Below are 18,170 nucleotides of genomic sequence, written 5' to 3' on the forward strand. Positions count from 1 at the left end.
AAGATTCTTGTGTTCTCACTTCCGTGAATGTAACTGGAACACGTCCCAAGATCAGACCACAGAGACTTATCGAAACAGTTACCATATCACAGGTGTCCTTTCAGTGAGCGAACAAAGAGAAGATGAGCTCAATAAGATGAACAGGCCCAGAGATTACTTGTGTTCTTAAACTGTGATTTATCAGCACAGTTATAAGAACATAAGAACTGCCAAATCAGGATCAGACCTTCGGTCCATCAAGTCCGGCGATCCGCACAAGCGGAGGCCCAGCCAGGTGTACACCTGGTGTAATTTTAGTCCCTCTATGCCTCTTGTAAGGAGATGTGCATCTAGTTTGCTTTTAAATCCTAGAACAGTGGATTCCGCAATAACCTCCTCTGGGAGAGCATTCCAGGTGTCCACCACTCGTTGCGTGAAGCAGAGCTTCCTGATATTTGTCCTGGACTTGTCCCCCCTTAGCTTCAGTCCATGTCCTCTTGTCCATGTCACATTAGACACTGTAAATAATTTTTTGTTCCTGCTCTGTTTTGTCGATTCCTTTCAGTATTTTGAAAGTCTCGATCATGTCCCCTCGCAGTCTCCTTTTCTCAAGGGAGAACAATCCCAGTCTCTTAAGTCGTTCCTCGTATTCCAAGTTCTCCATACCTTTTATTAGCTTCGTTGCTCGTCTCTGCACCCTCTCCAGCAGTTTTATATCCTTCTTTAGGTCGGGAGACCAATGTTGGACGTAGTATTCTGACCATTGCCCTATAAAGCGGCATTATCACCCTCTCCGATCTACTCGTGATTCCTTTCTGTATCATGCCTAACATTCTGTTTGCTTTCTTTGCCGCTGCCGCGCATTGTTGATTAAGAAATGCTCCCTGTTGCTGCATCTTTGTAATAATAATAATAAAACTGGTGCCAATTAGCACCCAATTACTGGCAACTAATTGACTCATCAGCCAAATTACGACCCCCCTCCCCCTTTTACAAAGCTGTGCAACAAATGCCCCAAAGCCTTTTTAATCTCTATGGGCTTGGAAGTGGCAGCTAGCACAGCTTTGTAAAGGGAGGGGGGGGGGTTAGTTGGGTGAACCGCTTGGTTCTGTGCCCAATTTTAAGTATCATATATAGAATCTGGGGGAAAATCTGTAGGTTTTGATATCCTTTGTGAACCAATAAAAAGACGATTGCATGGCTTACGCTGTATTTACATTGAATATAGCGAAAGGATCAATGCGGTTTACAATAATATATGGTCCATCAAGCCCAGTAACCCATCCTCACTAGTGACCCAATCCAGGTCACTAGTGAGTAGCAACATTCCATGCTACCGATCCAGGGCAAGCAGAGCTCCCCTCCCCCCCAAGTCTTTAATAACAGATTATGGACTTTTCCTCCAGGAATTTGTCCAAACCTTTCTTAAAACCAGCTACGCTAAAATATGATAGGAAAGGGCAAACACCTATACAGGACAGATAGGCTAATGAGACTTCACAGCTTCAGATAGCTACAAGATTGGATGGGAAGCACTGGAAGACAAGACTAATGCGTTCTCCAAAGCTCATGTGCTACAATGTGGTTCCAGAGCCTGCCTTATTGACTCTAGTACAGCCAGTCTAGTTTTCAGGATGCCTGTATGCAAATCCATCTGATGACATAATGACCTACAAAGACTCTTGAAAGTGAGGCAGACGAGCAGCCCAGGTTGTGAGTTCAAATTCCCACTGTGACTCTGGGCAAGTTACTTAACACTTTATTGCCCCAGGTATAAATATAAACCAAATCCAACCAACACAAAAGAGGACTAGTCCTCTTTTTTGTTGGTTGGATTTGATTTTCATTTGAGGACTTATTTGCCTACTATAGTGATTGAGTACAATAAATATAAACCACCCAGGAAAATAGTATATCAAGTCCCATCCCCTTTACCTTCAAAAACAGAGGGAGAAGGTTGGAACAGTGATTTTTTCCATATCTTATCATTCCATCAAAGAATCTACTACACAGAGCTTCATAGGATTGGCTTTGTAGGTACCATTGGGCGCTCCCTCATTTGTGTCCAGGGAGAGCAAATGTGTGATGTGTTTGACACCCCTAATCATTTTGAAATGTTGGTACCTGAACTTATGACTGTGTTGACTGGCTCCTTTTCGAAAATGACTTTCACCTTCTCTTCTTACCCCAGGACGGACGGGAAAGCCCTAGACCTTTTTCTACAGCGCTATTTCAACGGGAAGTTGAAGCGTTTCTTCAAATCGCAGCCCATCCCTGAGACGAATGATGACCCTGTAAAGGTGTGTCCAGTACGGGGAGAGGGGTGGGTCTTTTAAAGCCTCATTATTTCACTGTCATTTCTAAAATGTCCTGGTTCCCTCCATCCATTCGTTCACTTGTTTTCCATCCCGTTGTCCCCAAAGAGATCAATTGCACCAGTTATTAACTCTCTGGGTTCAAACCCTCCAAAGCTCCTTGGTTCTGCGGATCACCTACGCTACCTGGGAACAGTGTGACGTGTGTCTTCACAAGAGTGGATTAGATTTACCTGTAGTGGCTGTCATGACACAAATGATTGCATTTTGTAAACCACTTAGGTTTAAGCGGGTGAGAAATTTTTTAAATAAATAAATAGTACCATGAGCCAGGCAGAGGTCACGATGGAAATCGGACTGTAAAGAATTCCACACGTATAATCTTCACGTCACACTACCTTAAGCTCTCCACTCACATGCCTCGGCGGTGCTGCTGTGTTTTATATTTTTAACACAGACAATTAACACCAAAATCGTCATCGGTCTCAAAATGCTTTAAAATATATTTTAAATTAGTTTTACTTTAAATAGTTAGATACATACTCATCTTATTTGTAACGCGGCTAGAGGATCATATTCCGACAAAGGACTATGTTTCGCCAAAGCTGTTTCAAGGAAATTCCCCCAAAAAGCAAAGGTAAATGTTAGTACACACTATACTCGGTAACATTTCATGAAAATTATACAGTCTTAAAGCCAGTTTATAATCAGTAAAGTATCAACTATCACCTTAGTCTGCCGGCTCAATGTTTCCCGTGTTTCAATGTTTGGTCAGGAAACATGGCCGCGGCTTTTTTTCTTTTTAAATGTAGTTTAGAAAGCGTCATGACGTCAAATTAATGTACCAAATCCAGAAATGGATCTGTACACTAAATTCTGTTAACCGAAGGGGCTTAATGCTGAAATAGAGTGGATGACGTTAATTTAAATGTCCAATATACGTCATTAGAGGATTTGCCCTTGTGTTTTGGTACATTAATTTGACGTCATGACGGGGAGCGGGGCTAGGGCATAATGGGGCAGGTCTAGGGGGGTCCAGATTTTCCAAACAGAAAATCTGGTAACCCTAGCTCAGGGCCCACTCTGGTCCTGCATCTTCCTCTCTCCCTCCCCCCGGCTCAGCTACTTCCCAGGGATAAAAAGCAGTGTAATAGTGTAAACCACCATTAGTCTGCCCGGGGACATTGCCTGTCCTGCCCCTTCTGATGTAACTTCCTGTTTCTTAGATGCAGGACTAGCCGAGCCAACAGCAGCATGGACTGATGATGGCTCTGTGCCTTTACAACACTTTTAATCCCTGGGAAGCATTGTATAATCCTGGGTGTGGGGTTGTGCACTGAATTGGAGAGCAGGAAGAGTATTACTGACCTTGGGGGGTCCTGGGAGTGGGGGATGGGCATTGCTGGACCAAAAGGTGGAGAGTGCCTCTGGATAGGAGGGGTGGGACCTGTTAAGGCCCGATTATGGCTGTACACACTCTGTCATTTGACAAGCAGATGCATCTGGGGACAATATCTAAGAGAAAACAGACACCTATTGTCTCTCAAACATGTCCACTTTATTGAATATTTTGTACCTCAATTTATATCATCTTACATGGGTAAGGGTCGTCAGCATATGACGTAAATGCAAACCATATCAGATCACATGCAACTTTAAAAGAAATAACAAAATCCTTTACTTATCTAAAGCCAAAGTCTAAAGGTGCTTTGGCTAACAAAGCCTTATCTAAATTTTCATACAAATACAGCTAAGAAAACAATTAGATTCACTTTACTACAGAATAAGAAAACACATCTCTCAAATATACAATGGCCTTGTAGTATATCAGCAGGAGAAGGCAAACAATCTGGATTTACAACTTCAAACACAACTTAAGGAAAACTACATAATAGAATAGCCTTATAATATTTGGCAAGAGAAGGCAAACAATATCTGGATTAAACATAGCATAAGGACACACATCTTTTCAAATATAGATGTCCTTGCATTATTACAGAGAAGGGATTAAACATAGCATAAGAACACACATCTTTTCAAACATGGATGTCCTTGCATTATTACAGAGAAGGAAAAACAAACAGGGCCTGGGTTTCTTACTGCTCCAAAACACATTCTATGGAAAACTACAAGACGTGTCCCTTCAAATCCCCTCTTACGTCATGTAAATGACGTCATGAATGTACAGCATGAGCTTGGAGGGAGAGATATTCCAAATATGTCTCTCGAGGAGGAGTTTTAGGAGCTGTAATACGAATAACACAGCGCATGAGCAGTCGAAAACTTACATAAGAGACAAGAATGCAGATAATAATAGTGATTAAGACAATAAGAAGGTCTTTTACCCAGCCCTGCATCCAACTGAAATACTGGTCCCAAGGATGAGATAAACCAGAGTTATGTTTGAGCTCAGCAGAGAGGTCTGCTAATTTCTGAATGGCCATAGTAACTTTTCCTGTAGGACCTGTATTATCAGGAATAAATGTACAACACGATAAAGTACTGGGAAGAATTTTACAAACACCCCCCTTCTCAGCTAAAATCATATCTAGGGCCATACGATTTTGAAAAGCCATCTGAGAAGTGGGGCCTAACTGATCAGCAATACCTTGCAAGGCATCTCTAGAGTAATTCACAAAGCGTTGCTGATTATAATAAATGTAATTAATCCAATCAACATTCTTATTGATAGTAATAAGGGGAATAAGGGATTCAAACCCAGCCTTAACCTGGTCTCGGGCCTTGAATTCATCTGGGACCCCTCTTGGGACCCCTATAGCATCTATATATACATGCGGATCAAAACTACCAAGGAGATCACGTCTATGTCGAGACAGAGGAGAGGAAGAAAGTGAATAAGAGGAAGAGTGCCCTTCAGAAAGGATATGCAGAGGCATAATAACCTTAGCTAAAGCACACTGGCCTATCCACTGGCTGGGTAGCTTAACACGGAGCCTAAAGTCTCCACAGAGCCAGTAAATATCACCTAGAGTGAAAATCTGATGCTGTAACAATGGGGCATACCTATAATCCAAGACAGAACAATAACCTGGGGGAAAGTTGCCCACAAAACTTCCCTGTGTCAAATTAGAAACATGACATGTGTAATTACCCTTATAGATAGTAACGGCTATGTCAAGTGTTTTCTGTCCTGGCAGCAAAGGGTATTTAGAACGCCACAGCGCACAAAGGGGATCAGTAAAATTAGAGGAGATATTGGTAAATAACCCAAAAAAGCATGGTTGGATACCAGGAGGGAGGTCCAGAGGTACGGTTCCTAGATGGGGTCTAGCTTGAGCACATATGTAACAATTACTCTTATTATGTTGATCAGCAGTGAATTTCATCCATTCTAACCAAAGGTTACGTTCTGAAAACCCTACCTCAACAGCCATAGTATCTTCAAAAGTGGGATTGGCAATAGCCATCATGTCAGTAAGTTTATTGAATGTAGGGGCCAGTGGGTTAGTATTTTTGGGGCCCCCACAAAATGGCGGGAGAGGATGAGTGGAGGTAGATAGATCCCGTAAGAAAAACTGATGGGTCGGATAGCTAGACCCACCCTTAAACCATATGCCCATAACGTACATACCTTCATCAGTAGGTCTAGGGTTGTCAATAGTAAGAGAAAGCTTAATAATTTGTTCAGGAGCCCTTCTCCTATAACAGTTTCCAGTCTTACGAAGGGTCATACGAGTAAGCAGAGATTTACCATTTTGATCCACTTTTTTTAGAGCACTTTCTGGTCTATAAGCCCAGTCAGTGCCAGTATTCCACCCTACTGCTCCCCAGGATGCACACTTATCCCCCCAACGTAAGTCAGTAACACATATATATATATCTTTAGTTTTAGGAATCTCTGAGGACCAATGGCATAGCCTTGGGATATCAATTGATGAGCAGTCCATAATGTCACAATACTCAAAGGAGAAGGTGGCAACTTGCACACTACTGGAATTATACCAAAAGGTAGTATACTGTCTATCTTTCTGAATTCCAATTGAAGGACAGCCTTTGCGAGGGAGTAGTCCAGCTTGACGTCTCAGTCGCAAAGAGGCGCCGGGGGTGCTGTTTGCAGATGAGTACATTGTTGGAGTGTCATTTACAGATGGGTATGGGCAGAAAGTGTCGTGAACCCAGGACACATCATCCCTGTAGACACAGTTAGAAATGATCCATACAGGAAAGAAAACTAGCAGCAGCGCTGCCAGGAGGAGAAAAATAAAGTTGGTGGAATGCTGTGATGAGATCATCATGTTGTTCCTCTGAAGGGGGTGAAATCTGCGCAGAGACGGCTTGCTTCTGGGGTTTTAGGTTAACCCTCTTCAAGCGACTTGCGTGGATCCAAACAGGAGACTCCTCAGTGAGTACAGCGGTCCTGGTCACAGCGATCACAGTAGTGGGAGGGCCAAAGGGGAAATCCGTCTGCTTCCGATCCTTGAAAAGCTTCTGGATGATGACTTCATCACCAGGCTGGAAGGAATGGGTAGGAGTCTGTGGAGAGAAAGGAGAAGTGCAAGACACAGTTCTTTCAACATGCCCTAATGTTTCAATGAGCTTCCGAACATATTCTTCTTGTATCAAAGGAAGATCACTACTCTCAACTATGGAGGGTCTGTCTACCCATGGGGCGGGGAAAGGTCGTCCCATGAGAATCTCAAAGGGAGAGTAGCCAGTGGTGCAGTGAGGCTGCATCCTGATTTCAGCTAAAACAATAGGGAGGAATTTTTTCCAATTCACAAACGTGCCAGCTGTGGCTTTCCTGATTTTGTCTTTAATAGTCCTATTCATGCGTTCGACAATACCAGAACTCTGTGGGTGATATGGAAGATGAAATTTCCACTCAATACGGAGTGCGGTAGCTAAAGCTTTGCATACTCTGGCAGTGAAAGCAGGACCATTATCTGAATTGATGTGTGTGGGACATCCCCACCTAGGGATGATTTCACGAAGTAAAATGTTCACTACAGTCTGAGCAGTTTCATTTGTAGTGGGAAAGACTTCAGGCCATCGGGAAAACATGTCAACAATAACAAGAGCATAATCCTGGCGGGTCCCAGTGGCATGAGGTATATGAGTAAAATCAATCTGTAAGTGTGAAAAAGGAGAAGTGGGGTAAGTAAGATGCTGGTGTGGTGCTTTATGGGGTATGTTGGGGTTAGCACGGAGACAAGTTAGACATCGAGCTATATATGTCTGTATCAGGGAGCGAAGATCAAGAATGAAAAAATCACTGGCAAGGAGCTGGAGTGTCGAGCGAGCACTACGATGACCAATGCCATGATATTGAGCAATGAATAAGGGAGAACTAGCGGCTGGTATACAGGGTTTCCCCTCTTTGCACCAAAGTCCGTCCGAAGGGCGGCTTTGGGCACCAGCAATTTGCCAGGCATCAAGTTCAGAGGGGGTAACAAAGGATTGAAGCTGGGAAAAAAGAGAAGAAGGGGGAAAAGCAGGAGGAGAAAGAAGAGGAAAGAGAACAGAAGAAGGAGGGGGGTCCAAAGCAGCTTGTTTAGCAATGCGGTCAGCCAGAGCATTACCTCTGGCAACTTCAGTCTGAAGGCCAGTGTGTGCACGACAATGAAGAATAGCAACTGCAGCAGGCAGGAGTAAAGCAGAGAGAAGATCCGAAACAAGGGAAGAATGAGAAATAGGCTTACCATCAGCGGCCACAAAGCCGCGACGCTGCCAGATAACACCATGGTCGTGTACAACACCAAAGGCATATTTAGAGTCAGTATAAATATTAACGCGTTTACCAGAGAAAAGGTGACAGGCGCGAGTAAGAGCAATGAGTTCAGCAGCCTGTGCCGATGGATAGGGGAGGGAAAAGGCCTCATGGATGATATCAGGGAGTTCAACCACAGCATATCCTGTGTGGAAGGTGTTGTCACTAGGACGTGAGCAAGAACCATCAACAAAAATGGAGGAAGCATCAGGGAGAGGAGTAGAGGACAAATCAGGGCGAGGGGAAGTGTCTTGATATATCAAGGAGACACAGGAATGATCAGGAGGAAGCGCATCCTGTTCACCCTTAAGACCCAAAAGACCATTTAAAAGTAGAGCAGGGCCATATGTCGGGGCAGAATATCTGATGGTGAGATTGGGATTAGAAAGGAGGATGACCTCATAACCACTAAGGCGCTGAGCTGACATATGCTGGGTATGAATATTGCGAAGGAGGGCTTGGACATCGTGAGAAGTATGAAGGGTAGTGGGGTGACCAAGGGTTAGAGGAGTAGCCATCTCTACCACCATAGCACATGCAGCTAGGGCCCTTAAACAGGCAGGCATGCCTTGAACTTGAACAGGGGTAACTTTAGAAAAAAAAGCAACAGGGCGTAACTTACCGCCATGATCCTGAGCCAGGACGCCCGCCATAGTTTTACAATTGTCACGAGCAAAGAGATGAAACATTTGTTCATAATCAGGAAGACCCAAGCCGGGGCTAGAAACCAAAGCACATTTCAAATGTCCAAAAGCGTCCAACATTTCTTTAGTCCATCTGATAAGATCAGTCATTTCAGTACCTAGGGTCTGTCTCAAAATCTGGTCATAGAAGGAACAATCAGGGATCCATTGGCGGCAGTAACCAATCATACCAAGAAAAGTAAGCATGTCTTTTTGAGTAGCTGGGCGAGGCAAACTCAGAACAGCAGCAATGCGAGAAGTGCTAATTTTCCTCTGACCATGAGTCAGGACAAAACCCAGGTATTCCACTTCAGTTTTACACCATTGTAGTTTCTTTCGTGACACCTTGTGACCACACAGAGACAACCATTGTAAAAGGTGCAGACTATCAGCTTGACAGGTCTCCTGAGTTATGGAACACAAAAGAAGGTCATCCACATATTGAATGAGAATAGAACCATGGGGGGCAGTCCATGACTGTAAAGTAGCCCGCAGGACAATGGAGAAAACCACAGGGGAATCAACATATCCTTGAGGCATTCTACACCAGGTATACTGCTGTTGCTTAAAAGTGAATGCAAAAAGGGGCTGAGTGTCCTCATCAACAGGGACAGAAAAAAAAGCATTCTTCAAATCAATGACTGAAAAAACATGAGCTGCAGGTGGAATGGAGGAGAGTAGAGAAGGGACATCCGGGACAATGGGTGCAATGGGAATCACCAGAGCATTAACAGCCCTAAGGTCTTGAACAAAACGGGGGGTGCCATCAGCTTTGACAACAGGATTGATGGGCGTATTGTAGGAAGAAATGGTGGTTTTAATAATACCAGAGGAAAGAAATGAAGCAATTAGTGAAATCATGACTTTCTCCTTTTCTTGGGAGATTGGGTACTGCTTAATGAAAACAGGAATGAGTGATTTCAGAGAAGCACGATAGGGGGTACATGAAATAAAGCCTACATCAGTGTCAGTAGAAGCCCAGACCGGAGAGTCTGGGGGAAGGGGCAAAAGTGTGTCAGGGCAAGTAGAAAGGTAAAGGGTGGACGGAGGGCGAATGGGAATAACGGAGGAAAAGACATGCAAACCTCCTGTATCATCTGTAGTGAGCTGAATGAGAAGAGGAAAAAAAAAGATCTCGACCAAGAAGGCTGACAGGGCAATGGGGAATAATAAGAAAGGAGTGCTGAAAAAGAGTAAAGCCTGTATCAGGATGAGCTACAGACAGGGGTGTGGTACGATAGGATTTAGTCAAAACCCCATTAATTCCCATAGAAGGTTCAGCATTCATGCGTGGGCCCCGATAGTAATCCTCACTGATGGTGCTACAAGTGGCACCCGAATCTACAAGAAAAGGCACTGGACTCCCTTGTACAATAAGAGATATCATAGGAGAATCCTTAGCAGAGGCAGAGACCAAAGTGAATGCTGGGGTGTAAACCTCCGGGCCCCTTCATTGGGGAGTAGGGGGGCTGTGCCAGGAGATAGGAAAACGAGGAGAAGTGGCAGATGGTCTCACAGTAGAGGGAGGGGTAGGCACCACCGGTGGGGCGGGCTGAACTGGTAATGCGGGGGGTCTGGGATGAGGGCATTGATTAAGCCAGTGACTAAGGTCCCCACAATTAAAACATCCAGTACTTCTGGATGGATTATTACCACCTCGACCGGAGACTGGAGCCCTCCCCCTGCGAAACCCACGACCCCTTCTTCCACGAGTAGTAGTCAGGCGCGGTCCCCAGGTGGGTAGCTGGCCCTGATGCAGGATTTCCCGAGGTTTAGAGATCTCAAAACAACCTGCTGCCTCTTTTTCCATTAATTTATTTTGAAATTCAGCACGAGAACTAGTGGGCCATTCTGAAATCATTTGTTTGACCAGAATTTGCAAGGGAGAACGGAGGTTAGAAAGGAAAGTCTGAATAAGTAGGGAATCCATATTAGCATGAGAACTGAGACCCGCCTCTTGGGTCCAGGTTTCATTAAACCTCTTCCAGAAATCCACAACAGTTTCACCTGATTTCTGTTTGCAGGCTACTGCAATAGGAAGGGAAGATCGAGACTTAAAACACCGATCAAGCTCTGCCTGTAATTCATTCCACATAACAGCATTTCCTGCTTCAGTATTCAGTCTATAAGCAGTAGCTGTGACAGTAGCAGGCTCTAAAACACTAATACTAGGGACGTTAGACCAGTCCCAAGGGGAACTGTGTCCAACAATGCCATCTATAATAAGGCGCATATCTTCCTGCGTATAATTTCGACCCTTGCATGCTCGTTTTAAATAGTGAAAAGTCGCACTAGCAGAGACAAGAGGCTTGGGGCAGTGTTTAATGATCTTGTTAATGTCTTCTAACTCAATGGGTTTCTTCAAAAGAGTATCCCCCACTGTGAGAAAGGGCATCTGTTCTTGCATCAGCTCCTGTACTTCCGCAACCCTTTGAGTACCGCTACGAGTGTGGAGGGGTGAAAAAGAGATTATCGGCCCCCGAACAGTGGGGCTGGTCGTGGATACAGTGGGAAATGTAATGTCTTGGGACAAAGTGTCAGCAACCTGTCCTGATGCAACTGCACCGGACAGGACGGGAGGTGGAGGAGGAGGGGGAATAAGAGTACTACCGATAAGGAGGTCAATATCATCCTTAGATAAAGAGGGATAAAGTTTAAGAGGAGCACCGGGTGAAGGAATTTGTAAATGATAAGGAGGAGGGCTAGCAGCACAGATAGATTGTTCTGCAGCATGTAATTGAGCAGGGGAAAGAATGGACAGCTTGGATGTTTTATCTTTATCAGTAGCTGACCAATAAGGAGCATATGTAAGCCAATTAATGCCTCCCCTTCTCATATATTCTTTGTCCCAGTGCGGATCCCCTAAATAATATGGCCATGCCTCATGATCCCCCAAACACAATCCCTTTATCATATCCATATGAAACGTATCATTTGCCCCATCTCGGGGAAACGGACTCGAACTATGAAGTCCTTCAGTCCAGCCAGCCATATTATCTATCCAAGGATCAATAAGATAATATCCCGTGTCACATACACGGGCAACGTAAGCCTTACAGGTCTCAGCTTTCTTAGGGGGGGGGGGAACCTTACTACCGTTCTGACCCATTACAAAAACAATATAGCAATGCAGGAATCCCGCTTATCTTACCTTATAAGCGAGATACAGAACAGTAATATACAATATAGTCTTATACTCTATAAAATCTTATCTCTAAGCAATAGAAAAGAATAGCAATAGAAGAGAGAAAGCACATACAAAAAGTGTTAACCCCACAAACGACAGAGTGCGCAGGCAGCTCTATAAGTAATATAGTTCTTCCCAAAAGAACAATAGGAGTTTCTTTATTGTTATAAACTCCGCTATAGACTTCCCAAAAATCTATATTTAACAAATAAAGGGTGGGAACAGGGCACCTAATACCCGTGAGTATTAAAGAACAGAATTCAAAATTCAGAAATACTCACAAAATACCGGTGATATCAACGTCCCTCCCGGAGGAGCCCCCACTGTTAAGGCCCGATTATGGCTGTACACACTCTGTCATTTGACAAGCAGATGCATCTGGGGACAATATCTAAGAGAAAACAGACACCTATTGTCTCTCAAACATGTCCACTTTATTGAATATTTTGTACCTCAATTTATATCATCTTACATGGGTAAGGGTCGTCAGCATATGACGTAAATGCAAACCATATCAGATCACATGCAACTTTAAAAGAAATAACAAAATCCTTTACTTATCTAAAGCCAAAGTCTAAAGGTGCTTTGGCTAACAAAGCCTTATCTAAATTTTCATACAAATACAGCTAAGAAAACAATTAGATTCACTTTACTACAGAATAAGAAAACACATCTCTCAAATATACAATGGCCTTGTAGTATATCAGCAGGAGAAGGCAAACAATCTGGATTTACAACTTCAAACACAACTTAAGGAAAACTACATAATAGAATAGCCTTATAATATTTGGCAAGAGAAGGCAAACAATATCTGGATTAAACATAGCATAAGGACACACATCTTTTCAAATATAGATGTCCTTGCATTATTACAGAGAAGGGATTAAACATAGCATAAGAACACACATCTTTTCAAACATGGATGTCCTTGCATTATTACAGAGAAGGAAAAACAAACAGGGCCTGGGTTTCTTACTGCTCCAAAACACATTCTATGGAAAACTACAAGACGTGTCCCTTCAGGACCCATCCACAAAAGTTTGCCCAGGGCCCATAGGTGGTTAATGCAGCCCTGATCTCTCACTTTACTTGCATAATGTCATGCAGTTAGTAACTCCACACCCTCCCATCATCCCAGCCCTCCTCAACTCAAATTATAAATATAAAATCTGACAGGGAATCCAAAATTTGACAGTCGACAGTTTCCCTGGGCTGTTGCTGTCGCTGGCACCCAGCACATACTTAGTCCTCACAAATGCATGAAAATAATGAAATGCTGGCAGTAACAGCAGCCCAGGGGCCCTGCCACCAACTGCTGAGGTCTTAAATGCATTCTAGCTGCTGGAGGCAGGGCTTGGGGATTCCTACCAGCCACAACAATGCACCTCTGCTGGGTGGTCATTGCCCTTTGGTAGCTACACCAATGTATCCATGTACCAGTAAATCAGAGACAGAAAAATGAGTGAAAGTATGCTTTTTCTTTTCACACGTTAAGTGGTTTTGAACCTCCAAGTCTGTTTTGTGTGACACTGCAATATCTTTTCCGCTTCCAATCTCTGCAGGAGGTTGTAGCAGATAACTTTGATGAAATTGTGAACAGCCAGACCAAAGATGTTCTCATTAACTTCTACGCTCCGTGGTGTGGCCTGTGTAAAACCCTGGAGCCCAAATATCAAGAGTTGGCTGAAATGGTAGGTTTCTCTCCCGTTCAGATCTACTAGCCAGATTGGAAGGAAGAGGTATTGACGTGCTTCTGCATGGAACGCTGTGGACAAGATTCTGTAAATGGCGCTCAGATTTGGGCATTTTTTAAATAAAAAATCCATGCTAAGCACTATTCTAGAAATGGTGCTCAAAGTTGGGGACCGTTTAGAGCAGGGGTGTCCAACCTTTTGGCTTCCCTGGGCCGCATTGGCTGAAAAAAATGTTTCTGGGACAGCGCAAACGCTGTAGCAAGACAGAGGAGGAAGCCGGCAAGACGGTAAATACCCAGGGGCAGCCGAGGAAAACGCTGCATCGCCCTCGACAGGGGCAGCACAAAATACTTCACGGGGCCGCAGGTTGGACACCCCTGGTTTAGAGAATAGCGTTTAGCACCAGGATCTGCGCCCAGTTTGGGGTGCGAGGATTTACACCAGCTGAACCCCCAAATTCGATAACACACTACATGCAAATCCTAGGAATGCCCCTGACCCATCCATGGCCACATCTCCTTGTTGGAATTTGTGCTGGAAAATTTACATGCACCTCTATAGAATAGCGACTATAAAGATGTATGCGCAAATTCCAATCATTGCCAAATTGGCACCTAATTATTATCACTAATTAACTCATTAAGCAATTATCAAATTCCATGGGTCGGCCAGAAACGTGATGGTGCCAAGCAGCAGTTTATCACACGATTTTAATTTCACTATTTCCGGGGCATCAGTCGGCTAATGGATGGTGGCAACCTAGGAATGATTTTGACTAAGGTAAATTAGAAGTGTGGGAGAGCTAGTCTGACGACTAATCTAGTGGAAAAGAAGCAATTTGGCAATCAATTTAGATCAACGGGTGGCAGGAGGGGGGAGGACCCAAACTTAGGTTGGCTTATGACTGGCAAAATGCAAGAATGAGGAAGGGAGGACCAAAACAAATGCAGCATGAGCCAGGCTGCTATGAACAAGGAACGATGCTTTGCAAATGGAATATAAAGAAAAGTCAAAGCAAGATCATATAAGAATCGCAGCCATACTTAGCAATGTTTTTTTAATAGGTTACTACAAAGGAACAACAATCTTGGTTAGGTAAATGCATTCAGCAAGCTATGTTATCGGAAATTAATTAAGACCACTTTGTTCACTAAGTTTATTACTTGGTGAGTTTTATTATTGAAATTCTATTTTATAAATATTGTATTTTGCTGATTGTCCAGCTCTTTTTAGCGTAAACCGCCTAGAACTTTTGATTATGGCGGTATAAAAGAATAAAGTTATTATTATTTATGTGTCGGCTTATCTTAAGCCCATCCATTAGTTTTTCAATTAAGTTACTCTGTAAAGTTCTGACTTGGGTTTCTTTTTCTCTTCTCTTAAACTATTTTGTAGCTTAAAGAGGATTCTAATATTGTGGTGGCAAAAATGGATGCCACAGCAAACGACGTTCCTCCTCCCTATGACATCACAGGGTAAGGATGCTCAGATGTCTTCTGTATATTGAACAGAATGTCCTTCCTATTCTACAGCCAGTGACATTCTTACCCCCACCCCATGACAAAACAGAATAGGGATGCTTCGAGTTCTGTATTTTGGACAATAGGAGGAAATAGTTAAGCTCTGGAACGCATGGACAGAGATTGTGGTAAGAACGGATAGCGTAGCTGGTTTTAAGAAAGGTTTGGACAAGTTCCTGGAGGAAAAGTCCATAGTCTGTTATTGAGAAAGACCTGGATCAGTACTAGGGACCTGGATTGGCCAGCGTGAGAACGGACTACTGGGCTTGATGGACCATTGGTCTGACCCAGTACGGCTATTCTTATGTTTCACAAGTTTTCTATTCTTTTCACAGATTTCCAACAATCTACTTTGTTCCTATGGAAGCCAAGCAGTTCCCAAAGGTTTATGAGGTAGTCACTTTCCTTTTAGATCTCTTGTGTGAAAGACCAAAAATGAAGGTTGCACATATTGCGTGCCCCCTCTTTCTACATTCAGAGTCTAGTTGGGAACCGATGCAGAAAGGCTTGCAGAAGAGCTGTGTGCCGATGTCTGAGCACGTCGCTTCTCCCGCAAGCCTAATGCCATGCTGTGCAAAAAGCTGTTGGCAAGTAAATTTTCTGTGCGAAGCATAAAATTCAGGTCCTTGAACGCTGGCTACATTTAACCTAAACCTAGGAGTCTTCAAGCAAGCCACACCGTTCTCCAGTCAGATATGAAGCTGCTTAATATCTGCCTGTGGCTCAGGGCCCAGCGTTTTATAAAGACGCATCAGAGCACATGGAAGAGGGAACCTCCCTGTCCAAAAATCCATTTCTCCACTGGTTACCACTTGAGCTAATTCAAGGGAGAAAACATATTGATACTGAAAGGCACCACATGCAAACACCACCGATTTTCTGATGGCATAGCGAGGGTGGGAGGCGCCACCCCTTGCTCCTTTCCCACCCCCCTGTCGCGTGCGCTCTTTCCCTTCCCCCGTATCTGTTTAGCTTTCCCTAGCGTGAGCAGCATCTCCAACTTGCTGCCGGCGCTGGCATTGGCTCTCCCTCTGATGTCACTTCCTCGTTGCGGGACCAAGAAGTAACGTCGCAGAGGAGCGCAGAGGTTGGCGCGAGCAACGGGTTAGAACTTTTGCTTGGGCCAGTGAAGAGCTAGAGGGACGCGGTGGGGGAGGAGTGGGAAGGAGCAGGGAGGCGGAGAGGTACTGGCGCCCATGGCGGTCCACTTCCCCCCCTTACTACCCTAAAGCCACAGGATAGTGAGTGCCTACTCTGAGGGCCATGGACTTGGCACAGCAGCCATTTTGCTGAGCCACAGCAAGAGGTAGGAGGGGGACGCGCTTCTACCCCCACTGACCCCCCCCCCCCCCTGCTGGACCACCAGGTACTTAGGTAGGCCTGGGGATGGGGGGATCTTTATTGGGCTTCCCATGGCCTTAGGGGTGGCAGGCAGGCAAGGGCATGTTTGAAAGGGTATCGGGTGGGAGAGCAAGGGGGAACTATCTGTCTGTCACTTTTGTTACACCAGACTAAAGGCTCCTTTTACTAAGCATGCGAGCCGGTGAGATAAATGCTCCACTACTCATTGAATTCCTATGAGCATTGGAGCATTTACCTGCTGGCCCATGGTAAAATGCTCTTACGCTGCATAGTAAAACCCAACGTAAGGTGGCTGTCCCTTTTAATATTCTTGATGGTGGTCTGGTCATTTTAGATCAAATTGTTAATTGAAAAAATATATATATTGTTTTGGATTCCAGGGCGATTGGCGAGTCAGAGATCTACTCAGCTACTTGGAAAAGAAGTCAACTTACCCACTGCTTGTGATAGGAAGAAACAAAGAGAATAAATATGAACTTTAAACAAGATTAACCTGGGATGAAGAATGATTCTACTGCCGAGAGACCATCAACATTTCAGTTCTGCTGGGTCTTCAGATTATGCCAGTGCTAGAAATCTCAAAGACCTATAAGCAGGCAAACCAAAGTGGGATGCCCAGCCTAATTATGTTCAGAGATGTTACCCTTCACCGATACTGAAGATTTCAGGCTGCATCCAATTATCGGAGCCAGCTCCTTCATTATGTATTGTGTTTGGTAACTCCCAATTATTTTGAAATGTTAATATCTATGCATCTAGTAACTTCTTCCTCTTCCCTGTTTTAAATATACAAGTGACAAAAACTATATTACCTGGTCTAAAGCAGTTCTGTTTCACAATTGTTTTTATGTTGTTGTGACTGATACGAGATTATTAGGCACTGTAAATTGCACCTGTGCCCCTCCCCCTTTTAAAATTTATTTATTTATTCAGCCCGTCCTCCCAAAATAGCCCAGAACGGGTTACAAGAGTACATTCATAGTATGCATAGGACTAACTTTAGTGAGAAATACAGACTTTACAGCATAGACAAAGGGGGTTTACATAACATAGTAACATAGTAGATGACGGCAGATAAAGACCCGAATGGTCCATCCAGTCTGCCCAACCTGATTCAATTTAAATTTTTTTTTATTTTATTTTATTTTTTTAATTTTTCTTCTTAGCTATTTCTGGGCAAGAATCCAAAGCTTTGCCCGGTACTGTGCTTGGGTTCCAACTGCTAAAATCTCTGTTAAGACTTACTCCAGCCCATCTACACCCTCCCAGCCATTGAAGCCCTCCCCTGTTTAGATTTCAGCATTTACAGTGTGGACATAACATACAGACTTAAAATACAGACCTAGTGGACTTTTGCCACCTTTCAGTCAACAATCATGATCACCTCAACACAATCCCTCCCAAGGCAATCCATACTTGAACATCATACATTTTAAAGTATGTTATATACGCCACATTGTTAACCAGGGTAAATTCCAAAAGCCATTTATACTTAGGTAAATGGGGCTATACCAAGGCCCATGCACTTGAAAGGAACACTCAGGTCTGCTGTTACTACTGATTATTTCTATAGCCTACCAGATGTACACAGCACTGTACAAAGGCACACAGGAGATTGTGAATTCATTCGAGCAGGTGCTATCTATTCAAGACAAAAAGGACACAAGGGGAAAGGGGTTACAGTTAAAGGGGATGTTTAAAC

The 18,170-nt window shown here is 43.9% G+C and overlaps 1 protein-coding gene across 1 annotated transcript in view; it reads left to right on the forward strand.

The window, feature by feature from the left end:
• Nucleotides 1-17,276, forward strand: part of LOC117350421 (protein disulfide-isomerase A3-like) — a 32,402-nt gene extending 15,126 nt beyond the window's left edge. Inside the window, exons 9-13 of the mRNA XM_033924701.1 lie at nucleotides 2,171-2,279; nucleotides 13,455-13,583; nucleotides 14,982-15,061; nucleotides 15,442-15,499; nucleotides 16,849-17,276. Coding sequence (XP_033780592.1) covers nucleotides 2,171-2,279; nucleotides 13,455-13,583; nucleotides 14,982-15,061; nucleotides 15,442-15,499; nucleotides 16,849-16,950 — 478 coding nt within the window. The 3' untranslated portion in view covers nucleotides 16,951-17,276. The remainder of the gene's footprint in view (nucleotides 1-2,170; nucleotides 2,280-13,454; nucleotides 13,584-14,981; nucleotides 15,062-15,441; nucleotides 15,500-16,848) is intronic.
• The last annotated feature ends 894 nt before the right edge of the window (nucleotides 17,277-18,170 follow it).

The sequence above is a fragment of the Geotrypetes seraphini genome, chromosome 16, assembly GCF_902459505.1.
Source record: "Geotrypetes seraphini chromosome 16, aGeoSer1.1, whole genome shotgun sequence".
NCBI lineage: Eukaryota > Metazoa > Chordata > Amphibia > Gymnophiona > Dermophiidae > Geotrypetes > Geotrypetes seraphini.